At 37.6% G+C, this 25,842-nt stretch overlaps 1 protein-coding gene across 1 annotated transcript in view; it reads right to left on the reverse strand.

Annotated features, from left to right (window-relative positions):
* The window catches only part of LOC150075394 (uncharacterized), a 159,095-nt gene extending 138,736 nt beyond the window's left edge, over positions 1 to 20,359 (reverse strand). Inside the window, exons 1-2 of the mRNA XM_090388473.1 lie at positions 20,310 to 20,359; positions 9,310 to 9,470 (exon numbers count right to left, since the gene is read on the reverse strand). Of these exons, the coding sequence (XP_090244599.1) occupies positions 9,310 to 9,346 (37 nt within the window). The 5' untranslated portion in view covers positions 9,347 to 9,470; positions 20,310 to 20,359. The remainder of the gene's footprint in view (positions 1 to 9,309; positions 9,471 to 20,309) is intronic.
* Positions 20,360 to 25,842: the final 5,483 nt, after the last annotated feature.

Here is a 25,842-nt window from a genome sequence, read left to right on the forward strand (position 1 = left end):
ATAAGAAAGGAGATAAATCAGAAATTAAAAATTATAGACCAATTAGCTTGTTATCCCACATCTACAAGTTGTTCACAAGGGTCATTACTAACAGATTAGAAAGAATACTTGATGAGAATCAACCAAAATAGCAAGCTGGCTTTAGAACAGGATTTAGAAGCAAATGAATATATAACACCATTACGCCTGGCATTTGCGGATTATGAAAAGGCATTTGACTCCATACAGTATAAGGCAATGTTTTGGGCACTGGAAAGACAACATAGACACCCCCATACATTATGATTTTGAAGAAAATATATGAGAATGCTACTTCCTTTATTAGACTAGACAAAGACAGTAGCAAATTTAAAATCGAGAAAGGAGTTCGACAAGGAGACAATATCTCCGAAGCTGTTTACTGCTGCCCTTGAGGAAGCTTTCAGAAGATTATACTGGTCGCAGAAAGGAGTGAATGTGAACCGAGAGTACCTAAACCATTTACGATTTTCAGCTGACATTGTGGTCATAAGCCATGATCCCAAAGAATTAGAGGAAAATTTTAATCAGTTATGCAGAGTTAGTAACGATTTTGGACTAAAGATGAATATGACTAAAACAAAAGTAATGATTGAATAAGTATACCATTGATTGAATAATTGAATAAGAAAGGGATATAGTGATTGAAGGAGCAGTAATTGAAAAGGTGGAGTCATATACTTATCTGGGACAAGTCATTAGCTGTAATAATGATAAATGGCTGGAAGTCAAGAGAAGAATAAATTTTGGATGGATAGCATTTAGGAAATATAGTCACATACTGAGGAGCAATATCCCAATTTGTCGGAAACGTAAAATAATGAACCAATGTATACTACCCACCATGACTTATGGAAGCGAAACTTGGGCACTCACCAAAAGAATGGAAGAGAAGCTGAGAACTACACAGCGAAGAATGGAACGAATTATATTGGAAATCAGACTGTTAGATAAAATGAGAAACACATGGATTAGGCAGAAAACTCAAGTAAAGGACATTCTTATCAAAACTAAAGAACTAAAATGGTCTTGAGCAGGACACATAGCAGAATGGTAGCCAAATGGAGCTAGAATAAAATCTGGAAGACAACGACGGAGATGGACAGATGAAATTCATGAGTTTGTGGGTAGTAAATGGATGGCCATTGGACAAAACAGAAGGAACTGGAAAGTTGCTGGAGAGGTCTTCATCCTGCAGTGGATTGAAAATGGCTGATGATGATGATGATGATGAAACTATGCACTAACTTGTTCAATTAGCGAATATTCCGTAGTCTGAGGCTTTTAGCCCTAAAACCTTTTTAGTCTACCTTGTTAAAACATTAGTTTTAACAAGGCTGTTAAAATTAATGTCTATTTTATATACAGCAAGCTTTTAAGTACACACCAGTCATTTCAGTTAAAGTAGAAAGAATATTTTGTCTCAATAAACATGTGTTTCTCATAAAAATTTTCATTATTCTAATAATTTTTGCATGAAAATTATTATTATTATTATAAGAAAGAAATGATAGCAATTACTGCTTTTGTTCATTAAGAATGTTGTAATAATATTATGTAAATCTAATAATATTTTTATGTTAAAATGACCAGTTTAAGATGAAGTCATAAATGCCTTCAATGGAGTTTTTAGGACCTAATCTAAGTTCTTATTTCGCCTATTTTTCTGTATTTTAATTTTTTTTTTTTTTTTTTTGTCGAGTGACTAAACATCCACACTTCAGTTATAACCATATATTCAGAACTCTCATCTCTTACTTTCCACAGTGTTTATTAGTAACAGCTTATGGATTACCATACAGCAGCTCCAGTACTTAATTCTGATTTCTATTACTATATCAGGATGGCAATGTTCCAGAGCTTGCAAGGGTAGGGAAGCAAACTGACATTTGCCATGGTCTAGAAATTCTGTCTCGATTAATGTACTGTCTCCTATCCCATTTACTAGAAAGCAGTTGAGATCAGCCTAAAAAAATGTGCAGCTTGTGAAATGTTTGCTGAACTATCTGGAATGGAACATGATATTGCCATGGGGGATGTCTTTGTGTGGGCGCGATGTAAGGAGTGTAAGGAAATCAGGCGACAACTCAGCATTGTTATGGGCCTATATGAGAGTTTGAAGGACAGGGTGGATGCCCTCGAAAGATCTAAATTGAGGGGCCCATCAGGCTCTCAGCTGCCCACATCAACGCCAGAGCTTGCACTTGGTCATCACGCAACACAGCAGCAACCCCCAAGGCAGAATGCGCTGGTCCCACAGGAACTAGTAGTTGTTGGTGACTCTATTGTCAGGGAAACGGGAAACATGCTTTGTAAAAAGGATGGGTGGAACAGGACCAGGGTATGTCTGCCAGGGGCAAAGGTTGATGACGTTGTAGAGCAGATATCATCTTTTAAGGGCACAAAAAGTGATATAGTTGTACACGTTGGCACTAATGATATCAAGAGTAGGAGACCGGCAGAATTACTTAACAAGTACAGGTCACTGATGAAAAAAAGTCGTGAATTAGGGTTGAATTTGAAAGTGTCTGCAATTCTACCCAGACACGATAGGAGGGAGTATATGATGAGAGCCTTGTCGATCAATTCGGCCCTGGAAAGATTGTGCAAGGCTCAAGGGATAGAATTTTTTTCAGCCTGGACTGTACTTGTAACAGGAGAGACTGCTTCTACAGGGATGGGATACACTTAAATAGAAAGGGTGCAAGAATATTTGCTGATGCTATAAAGGCAGTGTTGGGTGAGTAGGAAAACTGATAGCTTGGGGGGATACAAGGACTAATAGTTTAACAGTAGCCGTAGGCAGAGGTGAAGGTGATTCTTGCACAACTTCTATTAGAATAAGTAGCGACCTGGAGAGAGAGGGGTGTTGGGGGTTTCAGGGACAGATGGCAGTCATCGTGAAACAGGTGGGTATATGGGATGTGTTAGAGTAACTAAGAATAAGAATAGGTGCATGTATACTTGCATGTATACCAATGCTAGAAGTATAGTAAATAAATTTGATGAATCTGAAATGTTGGTCAAGACATCAAAGGCGGATATTGTTGGGATATCAGAGACGTGGTGTCACACAGATATAAGGAATGCCGAACTGGAATTTGGGGAGTACAATGTGTACAGAAAGGATAGACAGGTTAGGAAGGGAGGAGGTGTTATGCTGTTAATTAAGAAAAACATAAAATAAAAATAAGTGCATCCAGTTGATATAGATGAACAGTGCACTGTTGAGTCAGTTTGGTGTGACATAAGCACGGCGAAAGCAAAAATAAGAGTAGGAGTCTGTTATAGGCCTAATGACTTGAATGAGTACAATGAACAATTGTACAGAGAAATAGAGTGGCCTAGTAAATCGGAATGTCTTATAATGAGGGATTTTAACTTCCCAGATATTGACCGGAACTTGTGGAATGGGCACTCACACACTAGTCAGACTTTTGTGGATTTATTGGATGATTGTTTTCTGCAGCAGCATGTGCGAGAGGCAACAAGAGAAAGTAATACTCTTGATCTGGTTATCAGCAGTGATCATTCATGTATTAGGAATTTGCAGATAAAAGAACCACTAGGTATCAGTGTTCACAGTGTACTGACGTGGGATTTACTTAAAGATTTAATAACCATCAGAGGCAAAGGAAAGGGTTTTTGCTTCCGTAAAGGTGAGTACAGTGATCTCAGACAGTTTTTAAATTCTGTACAGTGGGATCAACTGACGTTACCAACAGTAAATTCTAAGTGGGAAGCATTCAAGGAATTAATCGTGGAAGCTACTAAAAGTTTCATTCCTATTAAGAAATATTGTTCAAGGTTTAGGCCTAAATGGTTGTCAAATGAACTAATGAGACTCGTAACAGAGAAGAAAAATGCATGGGATGCATATAAATTATCAAGCGACTCAGAAGCCTATGGCAGATATAAGTTAATCTGTAATCAGGTCACAAAAGAGGTTCGGCAGGCGAAGGCAGATTACGAGAAATCCTTGGCAAAAGATGCTAAGAAAAACAGCAAGGATTTCTTTACTTATATAAACTCTAAAAGGAAGGGGATGAATCTGATTGGTTCACTTGACATCGATGGTTCGACTGTTGATAATCCTGCTCAGATAGCAAACAAACTGAATGAGTATTTTGCATCTACATTCACACGTGAGGAATTATTAAGGTTTGAAAATGGCAGAAGGTTATCAAATTGTACCAGGATACTTAATGATTTTGTAATAACTGAGAGCAAAGTGGAAGAGAAACTGTTGAAGTTAAATGTAAGAAAAGCACCTGGGGGTGGATGGGATCTATCCAGTTATATTAAAGGAGGCAGCAAAGCAACTAAGCAAACCCTTAGCCATAATTATGAGAGCATCCTTGGACTCAGCGGAGGTTCACACGGACTGGAGATGTGCAAATGTATCCCCAATTCAGAAAGGAGGATCGAAGAGTGACACGAGTAATTACAGACCAGTTAGTTTAACTTCTGTTCCGGGTAAAATATAATGGAGTTGCTGGTTAAAGATGCATTGCAGGATCATCTAGACAAGACTGCAGCAATAATTCAGACACAGCATGGGTTTGTAGTAGTAGTAGTAGTAGTGGCATGTGATGCAAGAAAGCAAATGTATGAGCTTATGCAGCATCAGCCAAGAAAAAAAAAAAAAAAAAATCACACCATTCCCTCCAAATGCCTGTCCAGTTCCTCCTTAAATTTATTCAACCTATCAACTTCCACAACGACAGATGGAAGTTTGTTCCAGCAATTAACCACCCGCTGGCTAAAGGCAAATTTCCGCACATCTATTCTACATCTGTCCTTTCGTAATTTGAATTTATGCCCCCTTAGGCTCGTAATCTGAACAAGTGGAAGGATCCCATCAGAATTCAGCGTGCTCAACCCATTCAAGGACTTATACACCTCAATCAGATCACCGCGCAGGTGCCTAGTCTCCAGGCACTGCAATTTGCAGAACTTAAGCCTCGCTTCATAAGAGGATCCCTTCATTCCCCTCACCAATCTTGTTGCCCTTCTCTGTACACGCTCAAGTATATCTACATCCTTCCTAAAATGAGGCCTCCAGACCTGTACGCAGTACTCAAGGCGTGGCCTGACCATTGCCTTATACAGAGGGATAATCACCTCCTTTTCCCTGCTAGCAAAATTCCTATATATCATTGACAAAACCCCATGACCTGCCCTGGCAGCCTGTCTGCACTGCTCAGAAAACTTCATATCTGCCTGCACAATTACTCCCAGGTCTTTTTCATTTTTTACCACCTTAAGTGTAGTACCACACAGTTGGTATGTTCTTCTGGGGTTACTTCTACCCATATGCAGTACTTTGCATTTCTCAAGGTTAAACTTCAGTTGCGACTTCTTAGCCCATCTGCCCAAATTATCTAGATCCTGTTGCAGTAGCACACTGCCATTACTGTCATTAACAACCCTGCCAACCTTCGTATCATCTGCAAACTTTGACATTAAGCCTGATATACCTTCATCAATATCATTGATAAATATACAAAACAACAGTGGACCTAACACCTAACCCTGTGGGGACTCCACTAATAACATTAGTCCAAGAAGAGCAGCACCCATTGATTACCACCCTCTGTCTTCTCGCACTTAACCATCCTTTTATCCATTGTAGCAACTTGCCCTTAATACCATTCTGCTCCAATTTCTACAATAGTCTTCCATGCGCAACAGTGTCAAAAGCTTTCCTGAAATCCAAATACATGATATCAAAATTATTTTTTGCATCCAGTTCCTTTGTAACCACATCATAATATCCTATCAAATTTGTCAGACAAGACTTTCCCTTAACAAACCCATGCTGTGTCTGAATTATTGCTGCAGTCCTGTCTAGATGATCCTGCAATGCATCTTTAACCAGCGACTCCATTATTTTACCCGGAACAGAAGTTAAACTAACTGGTCTGTAATTACTCGTGTCACCATTCGATCCCCCTTTGTGAATTGGGGACACATTTGCACATCTCCAGTCCGTGGGAACCTCCCCTGAGTCCAAGGATGCTCTCATAATTATGGCTAAGGGTTTGCTTAGTTGCTTTGCCGCCTCCTTTAATATAACTGGATAGATCCCATCCACCCCAGGTGCTTTTCTTACGTTTAACTTCAACAATTTCTCTTCCACTTTGCTCTCAGTTATTACAAAATCATTAAGTATCCTGCTACAATTTGATAACCCTCTGCCATTTTCAAACCTTAATAATTCCTCACGTGTGAATGTAGAGGCAAAATACTCATTCAGTTTGTTTGCTATCTGAGCAGGATCATCAACAGTCGAACCATCGATGTCAAGTGGACCAATCAGATTCATCCCCTTCCTTTTAGAGTTTATATAAGTAAAGAAATCCTTGCTGTTTTTCTTAGCATCTTTTGCCAAGGATTTCTCGTAATCTGCCTTCGCCTGCCGAACCTCCTTTGTGACCTGATTAGAGATTAACTTATATCTGCCATAGGCCTCTGAGTCGCTTGATAATTTATATGCATCCCATGCATTTTTCTTCTCTGTTACGAGTCTCATTAGTTCATTTGACAACCATTTAGGCCTAAACCTTGAACAATATTTCTTAATAGGTATGAAAATTTTAGTAGCTTCCACGATTAATTCCTTGAATGCTTCCCACTTAGAATTTACTGTTGGTAACATCGTCAGTTGATCCCACTGTACAGAATTTAAAAACTGTCGGAGACCACTGTACTCGCCTTTACGGAAGCAAAAACCCTTTCCTTTACCCCTGATGGTAATTAAATCTTTAAGTAAATCCCACGTCAGTACACTGTGATCAACGCCGCCTAGTGGTTCTTTTATCTGCAAATTCCTAATACATGTTAAGGGAAAGTCTTGTCTGACAAATTTGATAGGATATTATGATGTGGTTACAAAGGAACTGGATGCAAAAAATAATTTTGATATCATATATTTGGATTTCAGGAAAGCTTTTGACACTGTTGCGCATGGAAGACTATTGTACAAATTGGAGCAGAATGGTATTAAGGGTAAGTTGCTACAATGGATAAAAGGATGGTTAAGTGCGAGAAGACAGAGGGTGGTAATCAATGGGTGCTGCTCTTCTTGGACTAATGTTATTAGTGGAGTCCCACAGGGTTCGGTGTTGGGTCCACTGTTGTTTTGTATATTTATCAATGATATTGATGAAGGTATATCAGGCTTAATGTCGAAGTTTGCAGATGATACAAAGGTTGTCAGGGTTGTTAATGACAGTAATGGCAGTGTGCTACTGCAACAGGATCTAGATAATTTGGGCAGATGGGCTAAGAAGTGGCAACTGAAGTTTAACCTTGACAAATGCAAAGTACTGCATATGGGTAGAAGTAACCCCAGAGAAACGTACCAACTGTGTGGTCCTACACTTAAGGTGGTAGAAAATGAAAAAGATCTGGAAGTAATTGTGCAGGCAGATATGAAGTTTTCTGAGCAATGCAGACAGGCTGCCAGGGCAGGTCATGGGGTTTTGTCAATGATATATAGGAATTTTGCTAGCAGGGAAAAGGAGGTGATTATCCCTCTGTATAAGGCAATGGTCAGGCCACGCCTTGAGTACTGCGTACAGGTCTGGAGGCCTCATTTTAGGAAGGATGTAGATATACTTGAGCGTGTACAGAGAAGGGCAACAAGATTGGTGAGGGGAATGAAGGGATCCTCTTATGAAGCGAGGCTTAAGTTCTGCAAATTGCAGTGCCTGGAGACTAGGCACCTGCACGGTGATCTGATTGAGGTGTATAAGTCCTTGAATGGGTTCAGCACGCTGAATTCTGATGGGATCCTTCTACTTGTTCAGATTACGAACCTAAGGGGGCATAAATTCAAATTAAGAAAGGACAGATGTAGATTAGATGTGCGAAAATTTGCCTTTAGCCAGTGGGTGGTTAATTGCTGGAACAAACTTCCATCTGTCGTTGTGGAAGTTGATAGGTTGAATAAATTTAAGGAGGAACTGGACAGGCATTTGGAGGGAATGGTGTGATTTTTTTTTTTTTGGCTGATGCTGCATAAGCTCATACATTTGCTTTCTTGCATCACATGCCACTACTACTACTACTACTTTTAATTCTGAATATTCTTATATTTATCAAACATGAATACTGAAACAAACCTTGTCACTACTGACATAACATAAAAGTATAAAATAAAACTCTATTAAAAATAGTGTATGGAAACTTATTAAGAATAGAAATAAAAATATATTTAAATAGATAGTAAAATTAATAAAATATGACGTAGCTGAGTTGTCGGGAGTGTGAGTGCAATATCGCATGCTCTCCGAGTGGACCGGGGTTCAAGACCGTGACTACCAAATACAATTAATGAATGTATTAATGATTTATTGTAAACTCTACTGACCTGGTTGTCATGCCGGAGTATAAACAACAAGTTTTTTTTTTTTTAAAGTGATAAGAACAAAAACAAAACACACATTAACCTAAAGCTTTCAGATTGACATGCCCCTTATCAACTCAGAAGATAAGTAGAATGGCATGCATCAATATATTTTTGCAGAGGTACAAAATATACGCATCCGCTGCAACAAATCAATGCAGATCATGAATGGTGGGAAAAAGGGGGAGAAACAAACCATCAGCTGCAAAATATACATTTGCCACATTATACTTTTATCACTTTTGGCATTTATCTGTATACATTTTTATATCTATTTTTAATAAGGTTTCATTTTTAAGTTTTATTTTATATTTTTTATGTTTCACCAGTAGTGACAAGATTTGTTTCATTGAGCTTATTCCCAAAAAAAAAGCCTTTTTTGCTAATATGCAAGAATATTTCTTGCATTACACAAAACATCACAAACTGTTTGTAACTATCATGTTTCATTAATTAAATTAAAAGGAAACAGAAAGAAAAAACAGTACTGAAAAATAAATTTATTTCCTGTAATTAAAATGGAATGAAAATGAGTTTTAGCATCAAGAACATACTGAACCCACTTCATTTGAAGTCCTTCAAAGTTAAACTGTTGCAGTTTAGTACTCTCAAATATCTACTTCTGTAATATACACATTTTCTGGTTTATGCTATCAAAAATAAGTCAAATTCCCTTTGTAGCTAAACAAACCAATCATGCAATGAAAGAGACTAATGATGGCAAATCCAAATTAATCTCTGCACTCAGTGAATATTAAAATAATTTCCGTGATAAAATGTGGTTGAAAACTGAAGTAAATAAGATTTTATATAAATACTATAATTTTTCATACTTATAAAATAATCTCTTAATAACAATATTTAAATTTGATTCATACCTTCCCAAGCTAAAGCTTTATTCCTTTGATATTCCATTATAAAAATTTCTACTTATCTTTAGCCACACATGATGAGACTGTATATACATATAACAGGTACTGCTGCAACCTTATCCCCTTCATCGTAACAGGTTAGTATAAAAATATTTATAATTCTTTACCTATAATAAGAATAAACATGACTTATAATTACCAGTACAATGGCAAAACAAAAAAAAAAAAAAGCAAACTATTTTACAATCTATCCATAATATCAAAAACACCCCTATACAACACAGTAAAATGAAAATGATATTCCTAGTGCCAAAAATTAAATTACATGCCATTTATTGGAATACATTTACTGCATTTACTGTAACATATACTTACATTTATTGAAATTATTATTATTAGCTATATGGTGCAAGGAAGCCTGAGGCTTATGCTGCACCAGCCAAAAAAAAAAAAAAAAAAAAAAAAAAAGAAAAATTCCCGAGTTACCCTGTCAGAGAGAGAGAGAGAGAGAGAGAGAGAGAGAGAGAGAGGAGAGAGAGAGAGAGAGAGAGAGAGAGAGAGAATCATAGGGGAATCATCAAAAAGGAGAAGAATGATGATATCCAGCTCAGACCCTGGGTGTGCCAAGCCCATATTCACCAGATGTGAGCCCCTAAATATAGTACTAGTTGTACCCGGCATAACATACACCATCTTTCTGTTGTGGCGTAAATAGTTTAATCTAGATTCTTCAGTCTTCACCATTCTTGTTTAACAGTGATATAATTCTACAGCAGTCACCTGTGGGATATATGCATATGTCTGTATTTGCAGATGGTTCCCTGTCTTCTCCAACAAATATTGCAGCAACCTCTGTTTTGGATGTAGGTGCATTATATCATGTCTTATCTAAGGCCGGGTCTTCTAAAAGTGTCATGTGCACATTCATTGCTGGATTGGCCTGGGTTATTTGATGCATTTGTTTATATGCCTCAGCAAATGGGTTAACTTGTCGCAGTATCTCATCCAATTGTTGCATTACTTCGGCCGTCACCCTTGGTTTGATTGTTTTTCAAGCTGTTTTGTTGTTGCTTCAGCAGAATTGAAAATATAAAGTTGTCCATATCCTGGCTTATTTACCTCATTTGGATATAGCGGTGAGACCATCTGGCCGGGTATTCTAAAACAGTGAGGACCATTTGAAACCTTTCCATCATGACAGCATTTAGTGTATTTATTTGATGTGTTTAACTCATGTCCCCAATATCTTGCATTGCAATACTCACAGTTGTAACACATATTTCCTATGTCATGCTCTTCCACATTAATTACAGCTTGTTGATTATATGCATCCAGTACTTCTATTTGATTAGTCCTGTAGCATTTCACTTGTATCCTCATTTCCAATCTTGCTTCTCTTTCTTCAATGTTTTCTGTCCATCTTCGTAGTAGTCATAGAGTCTCATTTCAGTCTCTTAGTTTATCAGATCTCTCCTCTAATATTTCATTAAAGGAGAGATCTAATAGACTAAGCATTTCTTCTACGTTTTTTCAAAGTTCTCACACACTGTTCAGTCATTTTTACACTTCTTAAAATTTAGAATGGTTTATTAAAATTGAAGACAGATAATTTAAATTCAAATCGAGGAAAGACCGATGTAGGATAGATGTGCAGAAATTTGCCTTTAGCCAGTGGGTAGTTGGTTGGTGGAACAGACTTCCATCCCTTGTTGTGGAAGTTGATAGCCTAAATAAATTTAAGGCTCAGCTGGACAGGTATTTCGAATGAACGGAGGGGTGAAATGGGAGTGGTTTTGTTTTTTTTTTTTGGCTGATGCTGCATAAGTTTGCTTTCTTGCATCATATGCCTCTACTAATGCTAATGCTAATAAACACATCGATAGCTATCAGGCATAGGTTGCCTTTCTTCAGTCAAAAAACATCAGTACAAAAATTAATAAAAATGCCCGGTGTGGTGGTCATGCAAGGTGAACCGCATGAACGGGTGCTGGCAACAATTAGCAGTTAGAAAATTTAGGCAGCATACCTAAGCGTTTAATATATATAGATAGTATTGTTCGGAAGAGATCAGGTCGTGCAATGCTGTGAATTCTTATTGCTGATACATAGCAGCAAGTCTATCCATAGTAATGAATATTAACTATATCACAGCACAACATGATCCATCTTCTTACCACACAAAGTATTAGCAGAGGCAGATTAAGCGGTAAGCAGACTAAGTGGCCGTGTAGGGCCCGGAATACTAAGGGGATTCGAGGAAAATTATGTTTTTTTGTATCCAATCAACCGTCCTATAACGCGGTATTATTTAAGCGTTTGAAGGGAATTTGAGTTTTGGTTGGATTCTAACTTTTAACTGGACATTAGGGGATGAAACTAGTATAGCATAAATAGGCAAAAATTAAGTAAATATATATTTTTTTAATTATACAAAAAAATCGACCCCTCCCAAAATAATAATTTGATTTCAATTTAAATACGATTTATGATATGCGGAAAGAGGGCTACATATAAAATAAAAATTTGAGGTTTGTAATTTTTTTTAGTTTAAAAGCAAATTGCCCTGACAGGCCACTATTTTTCATAATGAAATTTTTTTTGTAAAAAAAAACGATCATAATTCGGAAAAGGGGCCCCGAAACTTTTACCGCTTGGGGCCCTCACTTGGCTTGATCCGCCTCTGAGTATTAGCAGTGGGAAATAATGCAAGAAAGCAAGCTTATAAATCATCAGCCAAAAAAAAAAAAAAAAATCTCAAATCACCTATCCATCAACTCCAATAATTTTTCTAGTTCTTCATTCAATTTATTAAACATACCCACTCCTCAACAACAGATGGAAGTTTGTTCCAATAATCAACCATGCATTGGCTGATGGCAAACTTCTGCACATCTCTCCTGCAAACACCCTTCTTCAATTTTTATTTCGGTCCCCTCGTGTGTAGTCTGAGCAAGTGGAAGAATGCCACCAGCATTGAGTTTGCTCATTAGCATTAGTAAAAGCATATGATGCAAGAAAGCAAGCTTATGCAGCATCAGCCAAAAAAAAAAAAACTTCCACTTCACCCCTCCACTCATTTGAAATACCTGTCCAGCTGAGCCTTAAATTTATTTAGGCTATCAACTTCCACAACAAGGGATGGAAAGTCTGTTCCACCAACCAACTACCCACTGGCTAAAGGCAAATTTCCACACATCTATCCTACATCTGTCTTTCCTCAATTTGAATTTATGCCCTCTCAGGTGATTATTCTGAGCAAGAGGCAGGATCCCATCAGCATTGAGGGGATCCTGCTCAAACCATTCAATGCTTTATACACCTCTATCAGATCACCTTGCCAGTGCCTAGTCTCCAGACACTGTAATTTGCAAAACTTAAGCCTTTCTTCGTAAGAGCAACCCTTTGTTCAATTAACTAATCTTGTTGCCCTTCTCTGTACTCGTTCCAGCAGCTCTACATCCTTCTTGATGTGAGGCCTCCAGACCTGTATACAGTACTCAAGGTGTGGCCTGACCATTGCCTTATACAAGGGAATAATCACCTCCTTATCCCTGCTAGAAAAATTCCTGTATATCATTGATAAGACACAATGAGCTACTCTTGCAGCCCGTCTGCACTGCTCAGCGAACTTCATATCTACATGCACAATTACCCCCAGGTCCTTTTCATTCTCTACCACTGTCAGTGTAGTACCACAGAGTTGATACGTTGCTCTGGGGTTGCTGTTTCCCATATGTAGTACTTTACATTTGTCAATGTTAAACTTCATTTGCAGCCATTCAGCCCATCTGCTCAACCTTTCCAGATCCTGTTGCAGCAGCATAGCATCAGTAGTGTCCTAAACAACCCTGCCAACCATTGTATCGTCTGCAAACTTGGACATTCAGTTTGATATACCATCATCAATATTATTTATAAATACAGAAAACAATAATGGACCCAACACTGAACCCTGAGGGACTCCACTAATAACATTCGTCCACGATGAGCAGTGTCCATTGATTACCACTCTGTCTTCTCCCCCAACCACAACTTTATTCATAGCAGCAATTTGCCTCCAATGCCACACTGCTCCAATTTGTGCAGCAGTCTTCCACGTGCAACAGTATCAAAAGCCTTTCTAAGATCCAAGTATATAATATCAAAGTTATTCCCTGCATCCAGTTCTTTTGTGACTGCATCATAATATCCAATCAAATTGGTCGGGCAAGACTTCCCCTTAACAAAACCATGCTGTGTCCGAGCTATAACTGAAGTCTTGTCTAGATGATCCTGCAGTGCTTCTTTAACCAGTGCCTCCATTAATTTTCCTGGAACAAAAGTTAAACTCATAGGTCTATAATTACTTGTGTCAGCCTTTGATCGTCCTTTGTGAATTGGGGTCACATTCACACATCTCCAGTCTATGGGTACCTCCCTTGAGTCCAAGGAAGCTCTCATAATTATGGCTAACGGTTTGCTTACTTCCTTTTCTGTCTCCTTTAATATAACTGGATAGATCCCATCCACCCCAGGTGCCTTTCTTGTGTTTATCTTCAACAATTTCTCCTCCACTTTACTCTCAGTTATTACAAGATTATCTAGCTTACTGCCAGAGTTGAATACACCTCTGGCATTCCCCTCGCTGAATAACACCTCATGTGTGAATGTCGATGCAAAATATTCATTTAGTTTGTTAGCTACCTGAGCAGAATTATCAACAGTTGACGCATCGATATCAAGTGGACCAATCTGATTCATCCCCTTCCTTCTAGAGTTTACATAAGTAAAGAACTCTTTGCTGTTTTTCTTTGCATCCCTTGCCAAAGATTTCTCGTAATCTGCCTTCGCCTGCCTAACCTCCTTCGTAACTTGGTTACAGATGAACTTATATCTATCATAGGCTTCTGTGTCACGTGTTAATTTATATGTATACCATGCATTTTTCTTCTCTGCCATATGTCTTATTAGTTCATCTGACATCCATTTAGGCCTAAACCTTGAACAATATTTCTTAGTTGGTATGTAAAGCCTAGTAGCTTCAAAGATAAGTTCTTTGAATGCTTCCCATTTTGAATTTGCTGTTGGTAACATCATCAGTTGGTCCCACTGTATAGAATTTAAATACTGTCTCAGACCATCGTAGTCGCCTTTATGAAAGCAATAGCCCTTCCCTTTACCCCTGATGGTAGTTACCTCTTTGAGTAAATCCCACTTCAGCACACTATGATCACTGCTACCTAGTGGCTCCTCTATCTGCAGATTCTTAATGCATGAAGAAACACTACTGATAATCAAATCAAGAGGAATATTATTCCCTCTAGTTGCCTCCCAAACATGCTGATGTAGAAAACAATCATCCAATAAATCCATAAAAGCCTTGCCAGTGTGTGAGAGACCAACCCACCAATTCCAGTCAATATCTGGGAAATTAAAATCCCCCATTATAAGACTCTCTGATTTACTGGCCCACTATTTCCCTGTACAGTTTCTTATTATACTCATCAGAGTTATTAGGCCTATAGCACACTCCTACTCTCAATTTTGATCTCCCAATGCATATGTCACACCAAACTGACTCGACACTGCACTGTCCAGCGATGTCAACTGGCTTCACTTTCTTGGATTTTATGTGTTTCTTAACTAATAGCATAACCCCTCCTCCCTTCCTATCCTGTCTATCTTTCTGTAGACGTTGTACTCCCCAAATTCCAGTTCTGCATTCCTTATATCTGTGTGACACCGCGTCTCTGATATCCCAACAATATCCGCCTTTGATGCTTTGAGCAATACTTCAAATTCATCAAATTTATTTACCAAACTCCTAGCATTGGTGTACACGCAAGTATACATGCACCTGTTTCTGTTCTTAGCTAACCTAACACAACCCATGTGTTTACTAGTACCGCAATGACTCCCAGCAGTCTCTGAAATATAACCTGCATCTTGTTTGCCAGGCTTCTGCTTGTTCCAATAGAAGCAGTGCAAGAATCACTTTCACCTCTGCCAGTGGCTACTGTTAATCTATTAGTCCTTGTATCCCCCCAAGCTAGCAGTTTTCCGACCCACCTAACACTGCCTCGATAGCATCAGCAAATATTCTTGCATCCTTTCTATTTAAGTGTATCCCCTCCCTGTAGAAGCAGTCCCTTCTGTTAACAAGTACAGGCCAAGCTGAAAAAAATTCTACCCCTTGAGCCTTGCACAATCTTTCCAGGGCCGAATTGATCGACAAGGCTCTCATCATATACTTCCCCCTATTGTGTCTGGGCAGAATTGCAGACACTTTCAAATTCAACCCTAATTCACGGCTTTTTTTCAACAGTGACCTGTACTTGTTAAGTAATTCTGCCAGTCTCCTACTCTTAATATCATTAGTGCCAACGTTTCATTCAAAGCCTTAAACATCTCAATTAGATCACCTTGCAAGTGCCTAATCTCTGCAAAAAAGGAGGAGACTAGCGTTAATCTTCCCCTCTCTTGGTAAGACTACCCTTTTGTTCCCTTCACCAATCTTGTTGCCCGTCTCTTCACCTGTTCCAGCAGATCGTACATCTGTTCTAAAATGAGGTCTTCAGACCTGTATGCAGTACTCAAGATGTGGCCTAACCATTGCCATGTACAATGGTATAATCATCTCCCTAACCTTGCTAACAAAGTTCCTGTATATCATTGACAAAACCTCATGAGCAGTCCTGGCAGCCTGTCTGCACTGGTCAGAGAACTTCATTCAGAGAAAGAGCCAGGCATCAACCATGGATCTGCCTATATCGCCATCCATCCCAGGCAACAATCAGTACTTGATCAACAGGTAACATCTATCTCTAATTTCTAACTGTCCCTCCTGCAAACAATGCACTTTTCATTCCCAGGTGGTGAGTGCAGGTTACCCTTTTGAAAAGGAAAGGGATTAAAGGAATATACAGGTGATTCAAGTGGAAAAACTGCCACTGCAGGGAGGTCCAAAGAATCAAGTGGGGCTTGATGATATGATTTGGTATGTTTGTTAAAAGGTGAAGGGGGAAAATTTGTAATTGCCTCTGCACAACACCCTTGAGATGTTACACATAAGGTAATTATACAGTCAGAGTGAAATTAAAGGAACTTAAAATGAGATTTTTAATCCTGCAACGATCCTTCCTCGATTTAAATTTATGCACCTCATGTGTGTTGTCTGAGCAAGAATAAGGAAGTCATCAACATTTAGCTTACTTTGCATACCGACTGCTTTTAGTGCTAAGTGCACACTAGTGCCTTCCCCTTCTTTTTTTTTTTTTCAGAGAAAATGTGTGATTAGCTTATAAATCATCAGCCAAAAATGTGCCTCAAGTCTAAAAGGCAAAAAATCAAAATGTATATATGGTGATAGCTCATTATTATAACTATGGCTTATAATGAGAAATCCAATATAATGAGCATTATTAATGCACTGACAGTTTAATAATGTTATGCACTATCAGTTTAATAATGTTAAATGAGAGGAAAAATGAACAGTTTGACTAGTAATAGATCTCTGTCTGATGGTGAAATTTGACACCTGCTGGAAGAATCCTTTCTAAATAATAATGGTGATAAAAGATTATCTTCTAATGCTAAATGTTCTGCTGATGAAGATCCTCAAATTGATATTATCATCACTCTTCTTCAGTGGAAGATAGTAGCAGCAAAGAAGAGATGCATACATTCCAGCTGCCCAATCCAACTACAAAGACACTCTTGAAAGTGATTGGAAAGTGCACAGAATCTGTACTTGATTCAAGGTCTTTGCAACAGATGCTATATTATGGTGCAATACAAATGTAAAAATAAAAGAATGAAAAACTGATACAAGACACCTTATCTTTTCTATACAAAAGGAACTGACATAACTGAACTGAAAGCAGTTATAAGTTTAATGTACTTCTCAGAAATCATGCAACCTGGTAGGGAAGATGTCCTAGTCTGTTCTGCTTCAGATGGCACATGAAAAAATATTTTTTATGTCGCGATAAGTGCTGAGATGTGAATATGTGTCTACTATAGTGCAGCATAGGCAATTAGTCAAATTTGAGAATTCATCACACACACAAACTACAGATCCCATAGGGATTTAAGTCTCGGTAGTTGTTTCAACCATATTTGTTTACTGCTTCTTTCTTTTCCTTTTCAGGGTTTTTTTCTTTCATATCATTCCAAACACTAAGTAATCAAGTTTGTTGTGATCAAACAAAATTTATGTGGAAGTTTTCAAACATTTTTCTAATTTTAACTTTACATCTACGTAGGTTTATCAAAATATTACAAAAATATGTTTTAAGATGATTTACATAAACTTGGCATAACATATGTATACTACACTCTACTGTTATGCCAAATATATAATTTATAAAATAAACTGTGTTTCTGATATACTACCTGGGGGGTCTGAGAGATACTACCTGCAAAATTAAAAGCCCCAGAGGACCAGATGACAGTGATGTGAAATCTGGCACTGTTTTGGCTGTACTATAAGATTAGTTTTATACCTAATACAGCACATTAGATTACATACAGATTTCTTCCCAGATATTCATCAGAGAGAGATTGACAGAGATGTGTTTTATTTTAGAATTCACGTGCAACCTGGGAAACAAGTTAACTATTAGTTGACTTGTTCCCCACACTGAGCACAAGATAAGCTGAACATCTGTAAGGTTATAAGAGATACTCAAAGGGCAAATACAGTGAGGCCTCTTTGAACAGGGAGAGCCTCTACCCATTCAAAGGGTGCCTGCCACATTTTTAAAATTCAGTCTTGCTATCTCAGAAACTGCATACCCACTCAGTGCTGGCTGCAACATTTGTTATTGACTTAGGCTAGCAAAACCTCACAATATTCACAGGGCATTATATAAAAAACACTGTTCGCTTTTTTTGACAGCCAATTGTTAGAAAAGGAAAAAAAACAAAAAAAACAAAAAACAAATAAGTAGAATACTGAGTAAGTCTAAACACAACCATCCACCTTATTAAAATGAAAACAAGGTGTCGAAGTTTATGGCTTCTAAAACTAAAGTGAAATAAGACAAAATATTTCACTTTAGCCTATTTTTTCAAAGTTATCATTAAAATATTCTTGACTTTACTGCTATCAGCTCATCTCCTTTCTATTATCCGCATCCCCCTCTCCACCACATACACACACATTTAACAAAAGGCTAACACCAGGTAAGGTGGTAGATGACTCTCATCAACCGGTGCAATACCACCACTTTGCTTATTGGAGGCTTGAAGTGGTGAAACCCATGTTTAGTCTCTAGAGCAAAGTTTCCGGCATATCCCCCCCCCCATACTTCTCCTTCAACCCATGCACGGTACTAAGTACTATAGGTTTTGATACCTTTCGTGCTTGGGGTTTTCATAAAAAAAAAAACCCCAGTTCTTGGAAAACAGAAAAAAATTATCATTAAACTACAGTTAGGCTTTATATTTACTTTGCACATTGGTTTCCATAAATGAACATGTCAAAAAAATATATATACTACATAATTTTCCTTTGAAATTTTAGTATATCAAGCAGCCAGATGTGCACAGGGAGAAGATGCATAAGCATAATTGTACCTAATTTTCTCTAGATCAAAAATTTTGTCTGGGTCAATGCACTGGCTCTGAATCCTCAGCCCTCACCAAAATCTCCCAGAAGAAAAATCTTAGGTATGTCCCTGCAAGCAGTTTTGTACAAACCTATAAAGAATTTACTATTATTTAATTAATATTATGTAGTTACCATCATTATTTTGTAAGAATTAATTTATTAATACTTATCTATATGTCTAGCTAAATTACCTACAACTGTTCAGCAGTCCACATTTTTTTTTTTTTTTTTAAATCGGTCACATGTTATCTCCTAAAAATTTTTGCAATCGTTAATTACTATACAATTAGCAGAGATTTAAATAAAATACCATTTTAGCGAATTGTTATTTGGGAGTACGTTCCATTTAAAATGATGAGAATATCTTGTTTGCACACTTATTTATTATAAAGCAAAAGGAAAAGGAACTGATGAAAGATCCAAAATTCAAATTCCAGCTATTTCATTTAGTCAAAAAGCGACATAGTCATCATAAGCATGTATTGTGCATTTAAATGAAAAAAGTTCATTTAAAAAACATTCAAGTCGAACCCAACATTAAAGCTACCAATAATATCGATCTGTGGTTGGTCAGCAGACAATCAACAGCAACTTTATATGCAAGCGGGCAATTTCTAAGCGCAATTTTTAAGAGTCCTACTGGTTATTACTTTTTTTCCCCTACTATTTTGCAATAGTAGGGGGAAAGTTGTATAAATATCAATGGTTAACATTTTATCTCATTCAAAAACAAATACAGTATACAGGGCATACGTTATTTTAAAAATGTAAATAGTAAAATTGGGCAATGAAATATAAGATTTTGAAAGAGAAGAGGGTAGGAAGGAAAGGGGGCAAGTCTCTACAGATTAAGCTACCGACAAGAATAAAGCAGCCTCCTAATGAAATTCCCAGGGAAAGCTTCAATCCTCTGCTCATTCCTTATCAAACGGTATCAAAACCGAAACTACATCTGTTTAACCTACAATAACCGTGGCAGAAATGGGACTATTTTAGCTTATTAAGGGAAACTGAAAAGTGGGATTTTAAGCAAAAATGAACATCTCCATTCCAACCACGGTGAGAAAGAATGATATTCCGATATTACTGCTGGGTGACTACATTTGTAAGATCAACATCTCTTCAGTGTATATTTAATCCTATTCTAAAACAAAACTAAGCAACATAAAAGCACATTTTTGGGTATTCCGATATCATACGTTCAGTTTTATTCGTTTTATGGCATAGAGTGAAATATTTCTTTACTCTGTAAAATGAGGAGCGATTCGCCGTTTACATAAACAACTGAACGTTGCGTGAAATAATCACATAGCTTCTAACCGTTCGTCAAAGAACAGTTAAAAAAAAACAAACAAAACACTTCAGCGACATGAAGACTAGAGGAAGAAGAGTTAAGTATTTTATGTAAACAAACCTAAATTCCAAGAACTCAAGCATCGTGACGCACGGATGTCAACACTGCACAAATATTCAAACTGACTCCACATTGACTGGGTTTCGGAAAAGGCGGAATGAGAAATTGAAATATTAATTAGAAATTGAAAATATTTGTACGTGCATTTGTTATCATTGAAGATATCTGCTAATTATATAATACGGCTAATTACATAAACTAAATTCGTTTTATCTAACCAGATTCGGAAATAATAAAAATAACAAATTTCGGTAAAATGGCATTATTTTCGTTAAGGAATGGTTCTAAAGTAAAATGTATTAGGAATGAAAATCTATGTGGGATTTTTTTTTTTTTTTCATAATATACTAATGTTCATTATATTGTTTGGTGTATTTTACGTTCTATACCTTCATTGCAGCCACAATGATGTAAAAATAATGTCAGTAAGTAAACGAATATTAGCTTCCTGGTCAGCTTTCCACATAGCAGCGAACTTTGGATTGTCTTATCATGACACCTCCCCTTTATTCACCACTGCCATGCAAGCGTTCAGTGTTTTTGAATTTATAATGGTAAGCATGTGCCACTATAAACTGTAAAATCCTTATAAACTGCTTACGATTAAAAAAAAAAACAAACAAACCCGAAAGTCCGTTTTTGCAAAAATCATACCAGTTTTTCCTAAGTCAGAATAAAGCGCCAATTTCGTAATAAGTCGTATTATTGCAATGCAATGATTACATAAACTCAGGGGCGTTCCTAGGGTATGTGGCATGGGTGCCAATTTAAATTTGGCGTTCCATTTAAAATTTTCTTCATATGTGTATGTAAGTTTCAGGTTTTCAGGTGCCCCTTGAACGTTGGTGACCGGATGCAGTGCACACCTTCACCCACGGGATGGCCCGCCCCTACATAAACTAACTATATTATTGCAATGGAATAATACAGTCTATATCGAAAAGTTCTCCATATTGTGCATATTAATGCACAATATGGAGAAAAGGTTAAATATGGGTAAATCTACAGTTATGATAAATGAAATGAACTACAGTATATGACGAAAAACAATCAACCACATAGTGTTAAAAAAAAAAAAGAAGAAAAAAAAAAAAGCAGCTAAATCAAAAACTCAATCAAGGCCACCTACGTCTGGAAATATTTTCTAATATGTTCCGATAAGAACCGGCCAAAATTCGCCTGCATTCATTCTACAGAGCAGCTGCCAGAGCTAGTTTGTTTTGGTGGTCCAATTCGTCCACAGGTTTTTAGTAGGATTTAGGTGGGGGCTCTAAGCCAGCCCATTTGACTATTGATGTATGAGCTAGAGCCAATGACAGAGGTTCGACTAGCCGCTTTGTCTTCAAACCAGTAGTAGTAGTGAAGGTTAAAGGCAATGGTAAACTGCAAGATGGAAGTCTCCTCAACAATTCATGTTGATGGAGACGGACCATAATCTGTCACGCTAGTCCAGTGCCAGTTGGCAGATCTACCGTATTTAGCAGTCAGGGGATTTAACTCAGGTAAAATTGAATTTGAAAGTGTCTGCAATTCTGCCCAGACACGGTAGGAGGGAGTATATGATGAGAGCCCTGACGATCAATTCAGCCCTGGAAATATTGTGCAAGGCTCAAGGGGTAGAATTTTTTTCTGGAAAATAAGATGCAGGATATTTCAGAGACTGCTAGGAATCATTGGGGTACAAGTAAACACATGGGTTGGGTTAGGGTAGCTAAGAAAAAGAACAGGTGCATATATACTTGCGTGTACAGAAAATGCCAGGAGTTCAGTAAATAAATGTGATGAATTTGAGGTATTGCTCAAAACATCAAAGGCAGATATTGTGGGGATTTCAGAGACGTGGTGTCACACAGATATAAGGAATGCAGAACTGGAATTTGGGGAGTACAATGTCTACAAAAAGGATAGACAGGATAGGAAGGGAGGAGGGGTTATGCTATTAGTTAAGAAATACATAAAATCCAAGGAAGTGAAGCCAGTCGACATTGCTGGACAGTGCAGTGTCGAGTCAGTTTGGTGTGACATAAGCACTGGGAGACCAAAATTGAGAGTAGGAGTGTGCTATAGGCCTAATGACTCTGATGAGTATAATAAGAAACTGTACAGGGAAATAGAGTGGGCCAGTAAATCAGAGAGTCTTATAATGCGGGATTTTAATTTCCCAGATATTGACTGGAAGTTGGGGGCTGGTCGCTCACACACTAGCAAGGCTTTTGTGGATTTATTGTATGATTGTTTTCTACATCAGCATGTTCAGAATCTGCAGACAACCACTAGGTGGCAGTGATCACAGTGTGCTGAAGTGGGGTTTACTCAAAGAGGTAACTACCATCAGGGGTAAAGGGAAGAGTTATTGCTTTCGTAAAGGCGACTATGATGGTCTGAGACAGTATTTAAATTCTATACAGTGGGACCAACTGAAGATGTTACCAACAGCAAATTCAAAATGGGAAGCATTCAAAGAACTTACCTTGGAAGCTACTAGGCTTTACATACCAACTAAGAAATATTGTTCAAGGTTTAGGCCTAAGTGGATGTCAGATGAACTAATGAGACATATGGCAGAGAAGAAAAATGCATGGGATACATACAAATTAACACGTGACACAGAAGCCTATGATAGATACAAGTTGATCTGTAACCAAGTTACAAAGGAGGTTAGGCAGGAAAAGGCTGATTATGAGAAATCTTTGGCAAGGGATGCAAAGAAAAACAGCAAAGAGTTCTTTACTTATGTAAACTCTAGAAGGAAGGGGATGAATCAGATTGGTCCACTTGATATCGATTGGTCAACTGTTGATGATCCTGCTCAGGTAGCTAACAAACTAAATGAATATTTTGCATCGACATTCACACATGAGGAGTTATTCAGCGAGGTGAATGCCAGAGGTGTATTAAACTCTGGCAGTAAGCTAGAGAATCTTGTAATAACTGAGAGTAAAGTGGAGGAGAAATTGTTGAAGATAAATAGAAGAAAGGCACCTGGGGTGGATGGGATCTATCCAGTTATCTTAAAGGAAGCAGCAAAGGAAGTAAGCAAACCCTTAGCCATAATTATGAGAGCTTCGTTGGACTCAGGGGAAGTACCCATGGACTGGAGATGTGCAAATGTGACCCCAATTCACAAAGGAGGATCAAAGTGCGACAAAAGTAATTATAGACCTGTTAGTTTAACTTCTGTTCCCGGATAATTAATGGAGGCACTGGTTAAAGAAGCTGTGGGGGGGGGAAAAGTTTTTGATTTTTGTGTATATATATTTTATATTTATATTATATATTATTTTATATTATTCGCATATATATCCCCCTTTTTTTTTATATATTATCCCCACTTGCAATCTGACTATACTTTACAGAAAATTTCCAAGTTCTAGGGGAAAATCTCCTTGAGGTGTTTAATTCCCTTTGGATAGGCTTTTTTTCTCAGAATAACAAAGAGACACACAAATGTTGTATAATAAAAATACAGTTTATTGGACACTTTTACATAGATATATCAAACAAAAGAAATTTATTAAACTCATGACCAAATAGATTTAATTTCATCTTCTTATAACAAAAATGTATATGAGCAATGTATTTTGCCTATTGAGTAAACTCAAGGAGGGCTATTTCCTTTACATAAATCATAATCAACTATCTCCTCTTTTTAACTAACAAAATGTTTCTATTTCCTTACTCCTGAGTTCAATTGTCTTTCAAAGAATCTATTAACATTCTCTTTTCATTACAAAACAATTCCTACTCCAAATTGATAAGCTCCGATACTCTTAATTTCAGTATAAATCATTACTCTGTTTTCTAACAGATTATAGCCTACAACCTTCTCTAATCTAGGTAATTATTACTATCAAATTTCTACAATTAACTACTTGCACATTCGGGGGTTACTGACATCCGTCTATCCCCTTCCAAAATTCATACTTAGTCATTCACTTATTTAACCAAATATTAACAAGTATCAATCACTTCAAAAATTTTATATCTATTCCCTTCCAAAATTTATTTATATATATTGACTTGCCCTGGGTAATGTCCTTCAGTTCATAACATTCACTAACTTATTCATTACAATATAGTACTACATATGTGTTCAATCAAAAGTTCTGATAAATTGGTTATCAAGTGTCTATAATCGATGTGATGGTGAGAATACTTAAACAAACTAATCACTTACTGACATAACTTGGCAGACTTCACGGTACATCCTTCTCTAAGCGAGTAGGGGATCCTTTCTATCTGGGTCTCATCTCACAATCACTGGGGGCGCGTTCGACATAAGATGCTGGATTCCTTCCTGGGTACCTTTGTATTTCTTTATGGACGCATTAATTTCATCTGATCAGAATGGCTGTACTCTTTTTGTCCGGCTTCGGATTTCATCAGCTCCAGCGTACTTGCTCTCAGAATATCAGGCAATCTCGTTCCTTCATAATGGAGTTGACTCCTTCTCATCTACTTTAAGGATTTTGAAAAATTTTCCCTCTTTTCTATGGCACGTGTTCATCTCTCACTTCGAAACTCAGTCTACTTTTGACTGACTGTCTGACCGACTTCTGCACCTCAACTTCATCTTTCCACTTACTCGACTGCCTCTCTCACTAACTTATTAGATTAACGACTTAACTGTTCACTTAAAGCTTATCTCCCCCTCATACTGACTACACATTAAAACTTAGCCACTTTTCTCCACCGGCTACTCTATCTAAAAGAACTCATTCCTTTCTTTTCTTCTCCAACTCTCATCTTACTGCCCCACTCACTGACACTGACCCACTCTCATCTTACTGCCCAACTCACTGACACTCTCTCACTCCTCTTTCTGTCCGTCTCCATCCACAATTTTTCTTCCGAGTTTGTCACGCCTTCCTACAGTGGTTCTACCAATCTCCTCCTTCCTATATTCATTTTTATCCTTTCATTTGTTGGCAGGTCAGCCAGCCCTGTGGCACGTGATTCACAATACCCCTCTCCTTTTTTATTTCCTACCTGTTAACATCCGTTGAGCTCTTTCATGTAGGCCGAATGTATCAAAACAACTCCTCCTGTGTCATCACAGCTTGTCTCAAAAGCACTTCAGACAAACCACAAATGTGTCACTGGAGACCATCGCGTCTATTTTTAGAGGCTTGTGTGTGCGTTTTGCCGAATGCGTTTCCGGTGTGTGACTCCCCATAACTATAAGTGGTTTGTTGCGCCGTACCTCCTGCTGGGCTTGCTATAGTATTTTCCGTCAGTTTTCTGTTTTAACGGATGTAAAGCTAATTTTCTGTTTTTCGTTCCTCCTACCTTTTAAGTTTTACAATCCTTACTGGATAAGTCTTGTTTATTGAAACTGACGCTATTAACATTTCTCCCAACGGCAAGAATCCAAAAAGGAAAACTAACTTCAGAAGTCAAAAAAAATATTTTATTTTTGTAAGATTTTCAGATCTTACAAAGCACTGCAGGATCATCCAGACAAGACTTCAGTTATAGCTCAGACACAGCATGGTTTTGTTAAAGGGAAGTCTTGCTTGACCAATTTGATTGG

The sequence above is a fragment of the Mastigoproctus giganteus genome, chromosome 14 (genome assembly GCF_048544385.1).
Source record: "Mastigoproctus giganteus isolate SK-2022 chromosome 14, ASM4854438v1, whole genome shotgun sequence".
Classification (NCBI taxonomy): domain Eukaryota; kingdom Metazoa; phylum Arthropoda; class Arachnida; order Uropygi; family Thelyphonidae; genus Mastigoproctus; species Mastigoproctus giganteus.